General features: G+C 41.7%; 1 protein-coding gene and 5 non-coding genes across 6 annotated transcripts; all 6 read right to left on the reverse strand.

Moving 5' to 3' along the window:
• Positions 1-1,363: 1,363 nt before the first annotated feature.
• LOC124655032 (peptidyl-prolyl cis-trans isomerase NIMA-interacting 4-like) lies at positions 1,364-4,029 on the reverse strand. Its single transcript, XM_047194003.1, has 4 exons — positions 3,761-4,029; positions 3,402-3,511; positions 1,891-2,033; positions 1,364-1,643 (listed from the first exon to the last, which is right to left on the reverse strand). The coding sequence occupies exons 1-4, from the start codon at positions 3,909-3,911 to the stop codon at positions 1,601-1,603; spliced, it is 447 nt and encodes a 148-aa protein (XP_047049959.1). The 5' UTR covers positions 3,912-4,029; the 3' UTR covers positions 1,364-1,600.
• A 2,762-nt stretch (positions 4,030-6,791) lies between these two features.
• Positions 6,792-6,865, reverse strand: TRNAI-AAU. The gene has a single exon. It is a non-coding gene; the product is annotated as a tRNA-Ile (tRNA).
• Positions 6,866-15,387: 8,522 nt separating this feature from the next.
• On the reverse strand, positions 15,388-15,461 carry LOC124658555. The gene has a single exon (XR_006989275.1). It is a non-coding gene; the product is annotated as a small nucleolar RNA Z267 (small nucleolar RNA).
• A 91-nt stretch (positions 15,462-15,552) lies between these two features.
• On the reverse strand, positions 15,553-15,633 carry LOC124658603. The gene has a single exon (XR_006989314.1). It is a non-coding gene; the product is annotated as a small nucleolar RNA snoR122 (small nucleolar RNA).
• Positions 15,634-15,704: 71 nt separating this feature from the next.
• Positions 15,705-15,795, reverse strand: LOC124658556. Its single transcript, XR_006989276.1, has one exon. It is a non-coding gene; the product is annotated as a small nucleolar RNA R44/J54/Z268 family (small nucleolar RNA).
• A 128-nt stretch (positions 15,796-15,923) lies between these two features.
• Positions 15,924-16,013, reverse strand: LOC124658559. Its single transcript, XR_006989279.1, has one exon. It is a non-coding gene; the product is annotated as a small nucleolar RNA R44/J54/Z268 family (small nucleolar RNA).
• Positions 16,014-17,815: the final 1,802 nt, after the last annotated feature.

Below are 17,815 nucleotides of genomic sequence, written 5' to 3' on the forward strand. Positions count from 1 at the left end.
CTCAGGATGCGTTGTCGACGTCGCCGAAACCCTTCTCTAAATTATGTTCAATTTACACCCCCGGTCTATAATATGACCGCGTCCAGTACTATGGTCCCGGCTACTTTGATCCCGATGACTTTAGCGGGAACAATCTTTTTTAAATATGAACTTTATGTTTGGGGGTAGTTATGGGAGACGCAGCTGGATAAGGATGTCCCCTAAACACGGCACGAAGAAAAAGCGTCCCCTAAAGGCTCGATTCGGCGCGTTTTAGGAGACGCGACCGGAGATGCTCGAGCATATGATACCTCTCCCGATGAAGTAAGAAAACATGCACACACCCCCCCCCCCCCCCAAGAACACTTTAAAAACAAGTGGTTCAAAGATTCATGTTCATTGTAAAAGGAGCATAAAGGTGAAATATGTCAATTCATTTTCTAAGATTATCTCTAGTGAGAATAGCATTCTGGAAAAGCCGCCAAAGAAATATTTTAAACTTAAGCGGCAACTTTGCTTTCCAAATCCATTTATTATTAGAACCAAAAATATATTTTTTCCAGCAAAAGATAAAGAGATTCGGTAGTAAAACGACCACTTGCATTAAGCTTCCACAGTATCCCATCAGACACAAGAGACATGTCACTGTTGAAAGCACCATTTTTAATATATTTCCATTGCCTTATTAAAACCGGACACAACCTCCTACGAACAGGAACAACCATGTTACAAATCAAGACTTTTTCAAACTTCCAATGTTGAGCATGACTCACATAAGGGTGCATTATCTAACCGAAGATCCAACCAAAATCTGACAATATTGCCCCTATTAAGAATTACCTTTCTTCCTTTAAAATGGAACTCTTCAATTTTCAACAAGGCTTTCCAACAAGGGGAATCCGGCACTCTTGCCTTGACATTAGCCACATTTTTGTTTCTAAGGTATTTGGCTTTACTATTTTCTGTCACATACCATTTTGAGTCTCTAGTTTCCACCCCCATTTCATAATAAGGAAATATTTTGTCACATACCATTTTGAGTCTCTAGTTTCCAGCCCACCTTTCTTTTTGGACCTACAAATCCTAGACCACTTAACCAAATGATTACAGAAACTCACAAATATATCATAGGCAAGGTTCCCAAATGACAGGACCACCAATCTGTATTCTGCCTTCGTTTTTTTCATTATTTTGTGAAAAGGATCACCAAACTATTATTACTATATAATAACACAATCTTTTCTGCTCCCCTGTTCCAAATTATAATGTTTCAACTAGACCTTGGCATGCTTTATACGGATATCACGCCAACAGATGATTCCAACAATCGTCTCCCGTGAAGGACCTTTCAACAAATGCAAAACAGACACGAGCATCCACAAAGTGATGGCCATCAAATGGAGACACATGCTAAATCTCAGCATATTCCACACAAATATGATATAACGGGAATCACAACCTCAGAGGTTACAACAGCAAGCACATTGTTTGGGCAATTCTTAACTAGCTAGAATACACATGTTCAGACGCGCTTATTGAGTCAACAGAGAAGACATGGGGGCCTTTGCATCCCATATTACCCTGAGGTGCTTGCATCCAGAACCTGAAGCATACTTTCCGATCAGTTCTTCCTCCCTTCGCACAGGATGAAGTGGTACCCGTGCCTACATAAAAATCAACATATTTTGTGTCAGCACATAGCAAAAGATGAGGCGGACGTTCAAGAATCTGAAGAAGCAAACAGCTTAAGTTAATAATCCAGGGGAGCAATATTCCCTTTTATCCTAAGCAAGTACTTGGTAGAATAGCCAAAAAGAGCATCACAATACTGCACGGATCATGACTTGTGTCTGCACTACTTGCATGATCGATAAGTAAACTATGGAAGAGAACCAGCGATAGTTCACATACGTAGACTTAAATGGCGCACTAGTAGCTCCCACAGGTGTGTTAAATGCAACTTCCTGGAAAGGACCGGCCATTTTGCCGCGTGGGAACCATCCAAGATCTCCACCTTTCTTTCCTGATGGGCACTCAGAGAATTCTGAAGCTACCTGCAGTATCAAAACAACTGCTGCGTAAGTCAAATGAAATATTTTCCATGACATTTAATAGCGTACGAAATACAGTTTACACTCTAAAGACAGCAAGTTTAAGAACTGTACATAAAGAACATTAATTTTAAACTAAAGGTAAAATTGCTAGGAAGATATTTTCCAATTTCGATGTCTTATGTATAAACTGCACTAGATAGCAGTCACAGGCCTGTCCCGAGTAGCAGGTGCAACACCTGACTCCCAGGTGTTGTAATCCATTAGTGTTCACCACTCATAACATATATCCCAATTCCAGCAGTCACAGGCAATACAAGTGAAAGTACATGAAAGATATCTTAGCCAGCCAGCTTTCAGACTGCACCGAACTACTGGAGGGATTTTATTCCAGCTTGTACATTATTCTTGCATGTCAAGACAATTAGTTGAGAACAAAAAACAAACTCGATGATTATAAATTTTCCATTGAGAACAGCTTGATCATGTCCAAGTAAAAGCTCCCAATATCCTCTGGCATATTCTGATGGTGAGCTACTCTGACGGTCAATCTATTACTCCCTCTGTCCCAAAATGTACAGCAAGCTTTTTCTGCATTCTTTGATGCATTATTTTGACCACTAATATATACTAAATCATATGAATTTGCAATGTATAAACTGTATCATTCCATTCGTCTTATAAACTTCTTTCATTTCATATATCTTTATAGTAAATTTGTGGGCATATTATAAATACAAATCATAGTCAAAGTTTGTTGACCAGCGAAAATTAAGGGCGCCTTATATTTTGGGATGGAGAGAGTACTACTCTAGAGTCCAGAATTGGCACCACCAATAAGCAGAGTAAGTCATATACCATTTTTTGGACCATGCCTTATCATTTTTACTACCAGCACCTTTCACCCCATCAAATATAATAATCAAAAATAGCCCAACTTCTGTTTACAATATGAAGCAATGGCATCAAAAGTGATTCCATCTTTGCCTGACTTCACAGAAACACTATCTGTGCCAAGCTGAGAATGCATCCAACTTTCAGGCACAATGATTGAAGGATTTAGAACCATACATGAAAAAACAGAAAAGAAAGTAACATAGTTTGTGGACTGTGTTATCAGATGAGTACAGAAGGTTCAATCAATTGCAAAACTCGCATAAAGATAAAAGAAACAGGTGAGCCCTAACCAATATATCATTAGCAGAAACAGGTGAAAAGGCGTGCAGAACGCAAATTGCAGATGGTGAATTTCAGTGTAAGGTTCACTTAACTCCTGACTAATCTCAAGCACTTCCCCTTCCAGCATACTACACTAGTTTCAAAATCGACATGGACACAATTTACAGGAGGGTTTATCAATCTGCCAATTACCTTGGCGAACTCAGCAGGAGGGACCTTATCCCCGTTGTCCAACCAGCCTTCCTGCAGCTTCTTGTACGCCTCATTGATCTTCCCCTGCTTCTCGCACAGGACGTGCCTAGCTGCAGCCACAGGACAAACAATCCACCCGTTACTACTTACTACTATCGAAAAGGGCACAATTTTACCACAAACAAGAGAATCAAAATCAAGCAACCCTTCAGCACAAGCATCGAATCTTTTTTCAGCACAAGCATCGAATCTAACTTCACAATCCTGCTAATTAGCAAACACAAAGCCCAATAGCCCTAAGATCCCATCCTAATCTCTCGATCTCACCGCAAACTGCGAGTAAGGATCCGTGATAGTACCTTTGACGTAGGTGCAGGTGCCGAGGTCGTCGCCTCCCTTGCCGCCCTTCCCCTTGCCCTTGCCTCCCTTGCCGCCTCCGGCGTCGTCGGAGGAGCTGGCCGCCTGCTTGCCCTTGCCCTTGGCATCCTTCGCCTTCCCGTCCTTCCCCATCCGCGTTCGTCGGGGTTCTTGGTTCCGAGCAACAAAAAAAAACCTAGCAGTACTGCGATTACTGGCTCGAGATTGAGATGAGAGTCGGAGTCAAGGCGAAGACAACGAATCGAATCAGGCCGGCGACAAGGATATTTGGACGGGACGAGCAAAAATGCCCTTGTGCGGCCGGCCCACTGGGCTCTGCATTCTGCAATAAAATCTGCAAAATTAGCCTTGTTCGTTCGGCCCACTGGGCTCAACTTTCTGCAATAATATCCTGTTTTTTAGGAGACAACTGGAAACTTTGCTTTGTTCCCTAACAAAGCTATTGTATATTGACCAATTTCAAAACTTATACCAACAAAAATAATGTTCAAGGGGAATTATGATCGTCTTTGACATGCACGCAATGAATCACCGATGGCTGTGACCCGATGCTAGCTCGATGTTACACTTGGACTAGCAATGTTGGAGCTAGGGAGTCGTTCTAATTCCAGCTGGAAGTCACTGGATATTGCCAAACTGCAACGACAATCCTAAAAACAAAACATAAACCTAGAAGAAAAGACGAATAATGGGCGAGGGGGCCCAAACCGCATGTTGATGTTGAAAGTATCGTGATAGGTAGTTATTAACGAGAACACCAACACCAGCATGAACCAGAGACGGAAGCATCGTGGTTGACAACTCTCCCTGCGACCCAAAAAATCAGATGTGGGGAAAAACACGCTAATGCGAGAACCAGCTCCAACACGATGGTGATATGGTTGGAGGTACTTATTCAACTGCATCGCCACTTGCACTTTCTGGACAAATTGCATAAGTACACAAATACATAAATGAGAGAAATATTCTCCACAAGCACGAAGATCCATGGTCGCTCTTGGCGTCACGACATTTAAATCGATCACCGGAGGTCGGGGGAGGCAAAGAAATTAGTCGACAAGAACGAGAGCTCCATGGCGGACGGAATTTTTTTGGGGGGTTACCTGAAGGATTTTTTCTTCAATTTAAAAAGTAGATAAATATGTTATACATAGAACTTACAAATAGCATAGAGAGCCAATGATGGTACACAAACTTCAGTTTACTAAGTAATAAATCTGGTAAAGATGTTCAAAGTTCATCCAAATCGGTCACCACACATTGGTCTAACTTGTCACGACATAGGGCTTTATGAAAAGTTACCTATAGAAAAAACTTAGTTGAATGATTTTCAGCAAAAATGGAGACACGTGTTTTATTCTTTAAAGAAATTTAGGAGAACTTAACAAGGGATCACCATTACCATGGGCACGGGTTAAACGAAGAGCACTACATGCCATGACTGACTTTGGGCAACATAATGTCTTAGGATATTTTTGTATATATACTAGATACAGCACTCGGTTTTCGTTGTGGAGGCTCAGCTCCTATTAAACATCAGGTGATGTTTCTAGATGTATGCCAATAGATATATCTCATAGGTTTACAAAGATGTTGCTATTTATAGTCTGCTGATGAAATTGTACTTTGTACCAATCAAGATCCTGCCAAAGCTCTAGATCTAAAGTTATTCGTGTGCATTTTTAGTTGATGGCTTAATGGTTAATTTTATGAAAAGTGAAGTTTTTACTCTATATTGGACGTGATAGCAATATCACTGATTTGCGTGCTAACTTGGAATATTTCCTATGAGGTATATCTTCGTGTACCTATTAGTTTCACACTTTCACTCCTTTAAAAACGTCCTATTGTGATTTCTATATGCCAAGATGATAAAATCTTAGGAGATAAATCCTCTTGATTGTTTGTCTCATGAGTATCCCTTCTTATTGCATGTCTATGTTTCTCCTTAACTTAACTTTTATAAAAAAAAAATGGATAAATTTGGGATGGAACTTTTGTTGGTATGCCACAAGACTAAGAAAATAAATCATACCGTCAGGTGGTCTAGAGTTTGCATATCCGGATTTAAACAAGGACTAGGTGTTAAATCCTTGAGAAAAAAAATAGTATTTTGTGTAATTGGTGATGGAAAATAGAAACCCAATCTGGTCCTTGCCTCCTTCGCAAAAAAAAAATGTTAGATCCAAATACTTGCGAAATCAATATATGGCGAGGACAAGCAATCACAACACAACATCGAAATTTGGTAGCACGGTTTAGTGAGTAACGCTTACATCCGCGGGTGCTCCTCCCCATGTACTAATCGGCATAGTACCACCAACGACAAGTTCGTTGAGGACAAAGGACACATCATATCTCTAACACCATGCCGGACAGGTAGCCCCTGACACGAGTGTTGGACTATCCTTACAAAAAATCTTCTGGCTAACCTAAAACTTGCGTCTAGCCTATTTTTACTATCTCACGGTGCCTTCATAAATTAGACCAGTTTATAAGAGTTTGACTCCAATATGTTGGATTATAAGTCCAATTGTAGCTAAGCACATATACATATTCTACACAATCACAATAGTTGTTTTAGCTGAAGCTAGATTTAATTCTCCTTGTTGCAAATGCCTCTTAAAGATTATAGAAACATACACCTTCACAAGAATCTTTGATTTAAAAAATCAGTGTATGGAATTGGAATGTGATGTTTGCAGTTCTCCCAACAAATGGATCTGAAAAGCTGAAGACTCCATAGAAATCCAAATTTTTACGGTATTGTTCAAGGGTATGTTCTATTCCAACTAGAGAAAAACAATATGATGAAAAGAAACTAGATGCGATGACCTTTGAGAAGCATGCGCTTAGGCTCGTGATGCATTGGACGTGACTCAAGATTTCAAAGAAGGCTGGGAGAAGAAACGTCTCGACGCTGAACAAATCTAATTTTAGCGCCGTCTTCTGCACAATTTTTTTTTTATTGATTGGCAAAACAAAATATTCTATTTGCAACAAATAAAACTTTGGCCCATACAGGTCTCGAACCTGTGACCTTCGCGTTATTAGCACGACGCTCTAACCAGCTGAGCTAATAGGCCTTGATGCATAAACATCTCAAACCGATTTATTTATTCATAAACAGTGTTCACGAACCGAGCTACATAAAACGCAACGACTACGTAGTCTGTGGGAAAACGGAGACCAGATCTCGGACAAGGAAAACGTTGCTGCTGTCAGGAGAATGGCAACTAAACACATGAGTACGTACTTCGGCAGTTCGGCTTACCTGTTTGTGCTACTCCTTTCCATTTTGTTGGTCGTCGCGTTGTCGCTTATCAAGCAAGCCGATCGGATGATCAGTCATTAGTGGATCACATCTTGGCTCCAACATGAGAAAAGGAGGCAAACACGTAGCCAGAGATGACTTGCCGGCATGATCGATCGATCTTCCTAAGCAGACGCCGGCAATTCATCCTTGGCTACATGTGCACTGCAGCTAGAATTAGCTAACCTCCTCCCCACATGCGAGAGCTAAAAGATGCCGATTAAGCTAGCGAGCACACACGCAGGGAGTTGCAAACATGCGAGAAATAGACAAATCACGCTTCATGGCTGGCTGGAAGGTCGATCTTCGCGACTAGCGAGCTAGTGTTCATGGCGGCAGTGGGAGAAACCGCACATTGGATGGGGAAGAAGACGATGGGTGTGTCGATGGACTTGTGGAAGTGCAGCATCGCCTGTGTGATTCTTCTTATAGGGGGGGAGCTCCCTCTTCAAAGCGTTTGGAGCTCGCCTGCGGCCGCCGGCCGGCCGGTGGGTACGTCGATCTCATGTGGTGGTCTCCGAGATTGGACACACGAGGACATGCATGGGGGTCACCTCGTACGCAGCAGCATGCGGCTCCATCACCTATCGCCCTATTGCTACGGCCCTAGGCGGCTGCACTCTTCCTTTTGGTCATCGCACAAACAGTTTCCGTCCTGTGTGTCTGTGGACGCCACTTGAAAATGTTACACGGAGACTCCTGTTGTCAGCAATTGCAAGGTACTGATACGTACGTCGTGCTGTTCGGAAGTAAGCCTTGCGGCTAATCGAAGTACAGATGAAAGCTCGATCGCACGAGGGCAGCAAATTACTGTCGATCGACCTCAAGATAAAGCCGACGAAGCAGGGGCGTTGCCTGCTCACTGTCAAGTCAAAGCTTGGCGCAGGCTCGATCAGGACAGGCACAGCCCGACGAGCCCGTCTCTGTAACCTGCATGCCACGGCCGCAACGGAAGCGCACCCAATGCCGGCACGGCACTGCTCCATTTTTCATGGACAAGAGCCGCGAGGAGGAGAAGCTTCAACGCGAGCCGCGAGGCAACACTGAATCTGATGCGATGCATACTGTTGGAGAGTCTCGCTTGCACGTATGTACGTTTGAAGGGAATCTGTGAACTTTCGGTTTAGCATCAATAATTTGCCATTCTTATAGCTGATATAGGCGAGATATCGTGCCTACTCGATGCAGATATTGTTGGGCAAACCGGGGCACAAATTCGGATTAGCACACACCTCATATTCATCGTGTATCTTCATTGATTAAAGTTAATTTATATTTTGTGGGTGTAACTATTTCTCAGTCAACTAAGAACTAGCTTAGTTCTCAGTCAGATGATGTCATCAAATTTCAGTTGCAACTCATATTGCAACTCATAAATAGCACAAATTAGAAGGTAAATCAAATGGTGTAAAACTTGACTGAGCATGAAATTAGTTCTCAGCTAATTGACAACTAGCAAATCCCAATCATTTTTTAATTACAAATGCCGTATTCACAGTTGTCTTCCTCTCATATATAGACTTCGACTTCTGCCACATATCTTAAACATTCGTTTCAATTGCAACTGTGAGGTAATGTGTACACGAATCATACCCACTACATGTGGGTAACTCCATGTTTCTTCCATGACCCAAGACACTATCTTCTCTTTCACAATTCGCTAACCTAGCATACCAACCATTTTGTAATGCCAGCTGCCCCCGGTCTTTCCTCGATTTTAGGTCTTTCTCCACGACGAGACATTACAATACATCATAGGTCCAAGGAGCTCATTCGTCACTCGAGAAGGGAGATTAAGTAGCCTACCATCTATTATTGTTAGATCACAACCCACATAGTCTGAGTCACCATGTCATCTGGTGATATGTGAAAGGAAAAGAAAGACCTAGTTAACCTCCCTAGAGCCACTGTAGACCTCATTGTAAACATGTAATATATGGTGCAAGAATCAATAACAACATTTCTTCTTACTCCTATATCTGAGTTTATTCGCAGTTGCAATGGAACCTCCACCTCAACACATACCATGCTTCCAACGCACATTACATATTCATATTCATAATTGAGTAAGTAGTGCTTGGCTTTAAAATACATAGGTGATATTAATAGTATTTCGTAAATAGTTTGATAAAAATATTTCAAAGGTATTAGAAAGTGTTGAACTTTTCTTGAAACTGTGAGGTAATGTAGTTTAAAGCTTATGTCACACCCAAGACCTCGGGTTTTGCAAAGATAGCATAAACGTGTTGTAAGACATTGTTTAAAAATCCAATTCATACTATTATGCATGGTAATGATATGCATTTGGGTTCGTTTTGTAGTTAACCCCTTAGTTTTATTTATTTACGAATTGTAAATGGATCTACTCTATTTTTTGAATTATTGGTGGATCTATACATATTTAATTCGTTTAAGAATACGCATTAATTACTATTATGCATGGTAATGATACGCTGAATTGTCAAAGTTTTAAGGATTTACTCCAAAATATTATTTTGGGTGTATCAAAGATTTTTCTAGGATTTTTAAATACTAAGGAAAAATTCTTTTGGGAATTATATTATTCAAATAGTTTTAACTTTCACAAAAAACATTTCGAAGTAGATTAAAAACCAAAATAGTATTTTTATAACTTATTTTGAAATGATATAAAAAATAGCATTGTTGTTTAATAGATTTTTCAGTATTTAGGGGGAAATCTTGAAAGATAGAAATGTTGTTAGGCCCACTAATCAAACCAATCCAATAGGTTTAGCAAACTAGTTGGCTTGGTCGGGTCAAACGACCAGACGACCACGTCATCCTCTCTTTTCCCCTCTCTCACACGCTCTCGCGACACTGTGTCGACGCCGCAATAGTGGCCCCTCGATGATGATGGACTTCGGCCAGCTCCACCACTGTCGTCGATCACAAACGACGCGATGTCGTCCACTCAATGAATTAGAACAATTCGACTTACCCTCGCCGTCTCGTTGCATCGCCCCCAACCCTAACCCTATATATGGTTAAGTTGGTTGTGCTGGTTGCGGCCCGATGTAGCACGTAGGGTGCGCCGCCACCTCCTGTGATGGTGTGTCATGGTCTCATCGGAAACTACCTCCGCGCTCTGCCTGGTAATTGTTCTCTCTTCCTCTCTCTCTCTCTCTCTCTCTCTCTCTCTCTCTCTCTCTCTCTCTCTCTCTCTCTCTCTCTCTCTCTCTCTCTCTCTCTCTCTCTCTCTCTCTCTCTCTCTCTCTCTCTCTCTCTCTCTCTCTCTACTACTACTATCTCTAGCTTTAATAATGACCTCTCGGTCACGAACTCTACCTAGTTGCAGTGACTATTACATGGTCTTTGTCCCGATTCCCGCTGGTAACTCACATATGTGAGTCTAGGGTTTGTTTTAGTGTGTTCATCTCGTCGTATAGGATCTAGTTCACACCATGGTGCTATTTCCATGTTGATGTTACTGGACCTTTGGTTCAGTTTTATCAGTTAACTTCTAGGGTTCCTCTGAGATGATTCTTAGGTGATTTGGCGTTGTGGTGTTGTGGTAATGATGCGAGTGTTGTAACTTTATCTTGCAGATGGTCTTGTTGGTATGTTACAATTGTTAGCCACTACTTGGCCTTTATCTGTGATGTCTTGCTTAATTAGTTTTATTAACGAGACAGTGTAGATAGAGTATGAATATTGTTTGGTTTTTCTGATGCTGTCTTGTTGTGACATGTACATATTATCATGCATTTCCTTTACCTGTTTTGTCAACCAGTTCAATCCAATGGATGGTATAGTTTTGGGGAACATGTGTGTGCATAAATTTGTTAAGCGACGTTGAGCATGTTATGCTCAATTTATGGCATGTGTTGTCACTACTCACTGGTACAGATCAGGTCGTCGCACATGTATGAAATGGGTTGTCGTAAAAGATAAACCTAACCGTCGATATGCAAGGGTAGGCGATCCTCCTCCACAATGCACAAGATTTCTGAAACCGTATGCGACAGGGTGAAATATCGTAAACGGTTTTCTACAAGAAATCATGTGCGAAACGACACGCCGTCGCACACGATATTTCGTACTAGACCGTCAGTCGGCTGAAAGATCGCAAATGATGTTGTTTATTTAGATGTATGTGTTGAACATAGATGGCACATGTTTGTTTCAAACAGCCGTTTGATTTCAGCAAGTGTCGCAAACTTTTTTCCAATACCTAAGCCTGGCCATAGTGCTAGTATCTTAGGTAGTATCATGCATCCTAGATCCACAAAAATGATGATGTGGCATCTAATTATGGAGGAGAGATAGGATTAGAGTAACATAGGTGGAAATGCCAAACAGATCTTGTACACATATTTGTATTGAAATTCTACAAAATAATAAATTTAGAAGAATATGATACTACTCTATAACACCACCCACTATAGACGATAACTCAACACTTAATGCACATGCATTGCAAAACTTATTTTGATTTAATTGTACATTTCATACAGCACATCTACAAATGTATCACAACATAAATTCAGTTCCTAGCTAAGAATGAGATATCTGCACAAATAGTGCCTCTTGCAACGATGCAGCTCCTCCACCTCGCATCTGCTGTCACCTTCTATTTGTTATGCCTCTGCCATCTGGTGGAGGAGGAGATTGAGCGCAATACTCACACTCCGCATCGTCACCTCGTAATCGTGTGTTCTCACGCTCAGCGTCGCTAGATTCATGGCACAAGACCGGCAAATTGCAAAAATAAAATCATTGGAGTTAGACATAAACATAGACAAGTTTAAATAAATATATAGATGCACCTTCAAATGATTTGTCTTCTTACTCAGAGGTGATTGTGCAAAGCCAAGGTTGTCCAATTATTATGCAGTAAATATCATTTTTATTATAAGAACATAGCTCAAGTTAATAAGGTCAAACAGATAAAAAAATAGTTATCTATAGATCTACCTAGATTACACAATAGAACATATAGATCGAACAAAACGTTAGATCCATTTTAGAGTAGATATATGCTATAAACATGCAAGTGGCTAGAGTGATAGATCTGTGATATGAACATCCAAATGTTCTTAGAGTAGATCTGTGATAAAAACAGGGCTTAAATAGATCCATTCATCTACAAGAAGCATGCTATAAATATAAAGTAAATATGACGAAAATAAGATCGTAAATCTTACGAAACGGGCCGAGGTGGAGCACGAGGACGGGTTCGTCCATGGAGGAGGGCGAGGACGAGCCGGCTTGACCGGTTTTGTCGGCGGTACACCCAGCCTACCTACTGTCCAGTAGGTCATCGGCATTAGGTCGAGAAAAATCTCGAGATAAAAGCTAGTTTCCGCCTTGCCGACCAGGTGATTTTTCCGGGAACTAGGGATGCGGCTGTGGAGTGGAATGAGACCAAATAAGGTCGCCAGTCGTTATTTATAAGAAGTTTGTAGGGTAATTTTTAGTTGTTGGGTCACAATGGGCCTGCGGAATGGCACACGATCAGTAATAGAAACGCCGTTTGCGTTCTGTACAACTCGCAAATGGTTCTTTTCGATGTTAACCATGTGTGAACTATTTCCAAGTTTTTTCCCAATTTTTTGAGAGCTACATTTTTTTGAGTTTTCAACCATCACGATTCTTCAGAAATATCCACTACTTGCACCTAGATAAACCTGAAAATGCTACTGCAGCACCTATTAGAATTACAACAGCAGCCAAAACATAATGAAGCCTATTTTCCATGTCCAGGACATATTTTTCAATATTCTTCATCTTCAACTTGTCTAACTTTGCGTTCATCTTTTGTACGTGCACAATTAATATTTGTCAATTGTAGTTCCATCTACATCTTTTCCTTTTCAAACATCTTCGTTTTTGGATACAACTATGTACACAAGACAGCACAAAAGTACGATACGCTTCATATTTGGAGGGCTCATAATCAATATTGTCCCCCCATAGTACATACAGATAATCTAATAAGTAAATAAACTAAATGGCATTATCAGCACGAGCACTTGTGTCGGAGCCCGGAGGCCGCAGCTAGCAGAGCCTGAGGCGCCCTTCCTAGACGTCCGTTTTTCCTCGCACAGTATAGCTTGTATGCCCGGGAGCGCTCGTCTAGCAGAGCCTCGTAGACATCCACGGGACACATGGCATTCTTCATGGCTCAACGGTGCGGACCTCTAGTGACTCTTTGACCTCCAATAACGACTCGACAATAGGGTCGAACACCGGTGGCGCGCCTTCAACGGGCATGAGAACGACATGAACAGCCCATGAACGGACACAGAAAGCTGAGCTGTCAACAGGTGCTATCTTCACTCTGAGGCAAAGAAAGGAGGAAAAAATAGTACGCACGACTTACGCTTTACCAATCGTTTGCTCTCCGATGAGCTTCTCCGCGCATGTTGTTTCCTCTCCAGTGACCATGTGCTATCTTCTTCGCACATACGGTTTCCTCTCCGTTGACCATATGCGACCATATGTTACTTAGGGAATCTCCAGCGGCGCCATCATTTCGGACATCCAAATTGTCCACTGGCGTCCGTTTGCGTCGCCTGACGGACGCCAAAATAACCGCCAGGGGCGAAATGTCCGTTTCTATCGGGGGCTAGCGTCCGTTTGCGTCGTCTGGCGGACGCCAAAATAACAGCCAAGGACGAAATGTCCATTTGCGCCGGGGGCTACCTCCAGCTGTCCGACACATTTTGGACATGCAAGTGTATTTTTTGGTGCTACTTATTTTCATTTTTGTTGAGCAAGTTTAAACGCGAGAAAGTAGTCCTCTGTCATGTTGTTCCAATCGAATAGATTATAGCCTAAACAATTAACCAGATACTTCAATCGAATAAATTCAAACATATTTAACATTACTTAAAAATATACAAACTAAAACTAATTTTTGGCCTTCTTGTTAGAAGACCCTCCCTCGTCATCGAAACTCCTGATCCAGCATTTTTACATGTAGTCTTCCGTATCATTCTAACTAAGCAGTGGAAGGGAATAGAAAGGTTGCTATCTCAAGATGGTCAGAGATAGAATGAGAGATGTATGGGTGCTTGTCACCTTCTTGTCAGAACTGAAGGACGACGCACCCATCGAGGAGTTGAAACTGGAAGAAATGGCATCTTCGTCAGTGAACGGACGACGACGCACCGCCCACGCCAGCGTCCAGGACTTCTTCCTTACCGCCGCCTTGTCGTCCGCCGCCTCCTGCACCTCCAACCGAGAGAACTTGGTGTCGAAGTCCTCCTCCACCTGGCCCTCCTCCTCATCCTCGCTGAAAGCGCCGCCTCCATCCTCCTCCTAGCCTTCGTTGCCATTGCCGCCTCCATCCTCCTCACTTGGCATGAAGGCAGGGTCGCTGGACGTGGAGCCCGGATCGCTTGGCGACGCAGGAGATGCCGTTAAGTATGTTGTGCCGGTGGTCGATGTGCAAGCCCAAATTGTATTACTACTTCCAGCTCGTGGGCTCCACTGCTTTCACACTATATAACTCAACATTTCGGACACCAACTTGGTTCATGTCGTTTATTTAACATTCAATTCAGAAGCAAATTACGTTTCGTAGATCTTGTTGGTACAACCGATTTAATTGCCCACAAATTGATACGCAAATTACAGAATGGAGTACGAAAGAATATGATTGGCAATCCGGAGAACTACAAGAGGGACAGAGACTTTTACATGAATCTCAATTGATAAGCTAAAGAGATCTGACACAATTCACAGGTAGCCGATGCGAAAACTGCTACATCAGGAATAGCTTTCCTGGTTTTAGTCGATGTATGCCTCAACTTAGTTCGGGTCATTGGAGCAGACCAAATTAGGAACCTGATAGTTCAGGTCGGTAATGTTTAACGCTGTAAAAAGACAATTTGCATCATTTTAAACTAAATCTATGCTACCAAGATCTTTTCTATCATGTCTTCTGCGTTAACAGCATACAGGCATGGTCTGCAACTTCGAAGTTCGAAGTTCCCGATTGAACACAAAAAGGACTCGATATACGGAAGTCTTGCTCGGATCGAGATCTCAAACGAAACAGAGTAGAACAGATTCAGACCAAGAATTTGCAAAAATTTGCAAAAAGATCCGATAATCTTTAACGCTGTAAAAAGACATTTGCAAAAAATTTAACTTCGAAGATCTTGTTTGTCATGTCCTCTGCGTAAACCGTATACAGGCCTGGTCTGCAACTTCGAAGTTGCCGATTGAACACAAAATGGCCTGGATATACAGAGCTTAGTCTTGCTCGGATCGAGATCTCAAACGAAACAAAGTAAAACAGATTCAGACCAAGAATGGAATAGGAAGCAAACGCCTCAGTTGGTAGGTTTATTTCATAGCGTAATGCTGCAAAGTATATTTAACACCATCACCGGCAGTAAGCTCCGATCCATATCAACCAATTTAACCATTCAATACATAAACCAGCGAGCAAAAGAACAAAAGATAGAATCGAAAACCGAAACAGAAAGCTGCCTCAGTGGTAGTGACAATATATGTTTTGATCGTCATGGAGTACTCCGATAATACGTGCATTTTTATGCATCATCGGCAGAAAATCGAATCCTATTATACGATTAAAATCAAATAGCGAGGTTAAAAACTATGTTTGGATTGGAAAAAAGAACGCATCAGAGAGATTCCCATTATAGACGTGGTCTATCATTTACCATAAGATGGTTCTGATGTCCCTGTCTTATTGTCTTCATCTGCATCTACCAAATTCCAAACCAAGATCCGAATTGCAAAGGCAAATCAAAGAACTAGCAGAAGTAAAACAAAACAGAAGATCTAAAAACAAATTGCGACAGAAAATCAAATCAATGTTTGGCTTTGGGAGATCGAAAACATCAGAGAGATTCCCATTATAGACGTAGTCTGTCATAACCGCGAAACGGTTCTGATGTCCCTGTCTTGCTATCATCATTTGATTTCGCAAATCCTTTACCAAGATCTGAATCGAAAAGAAGTAAAAAACAAGAGGATTCGAAGGAATTCGGAGACGGGGCACAATAATCAGTTCAAGAGCTCAAGAAACAAAACGATGAACAAGCGCTGCGTCGAGGAGGAAGAGAAGGTGGCGGGCGGCGGGCGGCGGGCGGTGGGGTGGGCGATGTTTCTGTTGCTATACGGCTTGCGTATATATAGGTGCCGTGGAACATCTAGGGTTTTAGAGCGTGGGCCTACTGGGCTGTATCTTAAGGGCTCGGCCTGGGCTATTGAGTTTCTGGACAGTGGAGTCTTCGGCCTTGTTACCTGATCTGTCTCGGCTCGGTTTTAATCAGCCACTCTTGTTTCTTCCATCGAGAGTTCGAGACTCCTGACTCGATCGTGCCGGTCTGACCAAATTTCTCTGACAAGTCATGAACAAATGTGTGATTGCGGCCTGGTTCCACCAGGGAGAGATGAATCCCACGTGTGGTTCTGTGGCTGAGATGATTGATTTACTACTAGTAGATTGTGATTAATTTTGTGGTGGATGTGGTAAGAGCAAATTTAACAGTAAAGCCAATGGTTCTCTATAATGTGTTGCCATGTCATGTGAGTCTCACTTTCTCACAAACTGTTTAGCAGTACGGCCCGTTCCTCTACTATCCTCCAACTTATTGATAACATGTTATTTTAAATTTTATGGCATGCTTACATTACCTTATTATACTTACTATGATGTGTATATCCGTAATCACAAGCTGTAATTTTTTTACTATACTAGCAGGTGTGTTCTAGGGAGTTGTTGGTTCTCTTGGCGAATGGTTCATGTGATTGTTCGTTTGTACTAAGCTTTTTTCTATATTATATTTTATAAGTTGACATATTTTAAGCCGACTGACCAAATGGGAAGTCATTAAATAGGATGGGTAAATCCGAATTCTTACGACAATATCCACTACATGTGTTTATATGGGAAATGTTTCGAATCAGTTTTCTCACATCATTGGATAGAAAATAGTGAGTCTCAACAAGAAAATATAGTTCAATGCAATATATGGAAAATGGGTAGTAGTGGGTGGAGCAACAAACACAAAAGTGCACTCCTTTAAGAAAATAAGAATGGTTGAACATACTACGATAAGCACATGAACAATGCAGCACCCGCCCGAATTTGACCCCTGGTCCCCCAAATTAGGCTTTTCCCACCATTTCTCCTTTTTCAAATCAATAAAATGGACAATATTGCAACTTAAAAGTGCTTGGAGCCTCCATCTATGGTTTTGCTAACGTTTGCATTGAATTATACTTGAAGAGTTTTTCATAGGCAATGCTTGGAGACCATGTGTTGGATTCTAGAAGATCAAGTGAGGAACAAGTCTTGAAGAAGACTGAGTGAGCATTCATGTTTAAAGACATCACCATAATGAAGATAGAATAAATGATACAAGTTTGATCAACACAAAGTGCGAATATCAGATTCAAGTTGATGAACACACAAAACGTACATGATGAACACACAAAGCGTACATGATGTACCGAGTGGGATCATGTAAGCAACCTTCATTTGCCATTTTTTTTTGAGAACACAGTACAACGCAGACGCTCACAAACACGCACGTACGCATACCCTACCCCTATGAGCACCTCCGAGAGACTGAGCTGGCATATCTTGAGGTTGACGAAATCACCACTGGCGCCTCGTTGTTGACGGGCACGTCACCTACCACTGAAAGCATAGCGCCGGTTAAATCCTGGAATAAATCCAGGTAAATGCAAACACCCATGTCAAGTCTAGGACTTGAAC

Source organism: Lolium rigidum, chromosome 5 (genome assembly GCF_022539505.1).
Source record: "Lolium rigidum isolate FL_2022 chromosome 5, APGP_CSIRO_Lrig_0.1, whole genome shotgun sequence".
NCBI lineage: Eukaryota > Viridiplantae > Streptophyta > Magnoliopsida > Poales > Poaceae > Lolium > Lolium rigidum.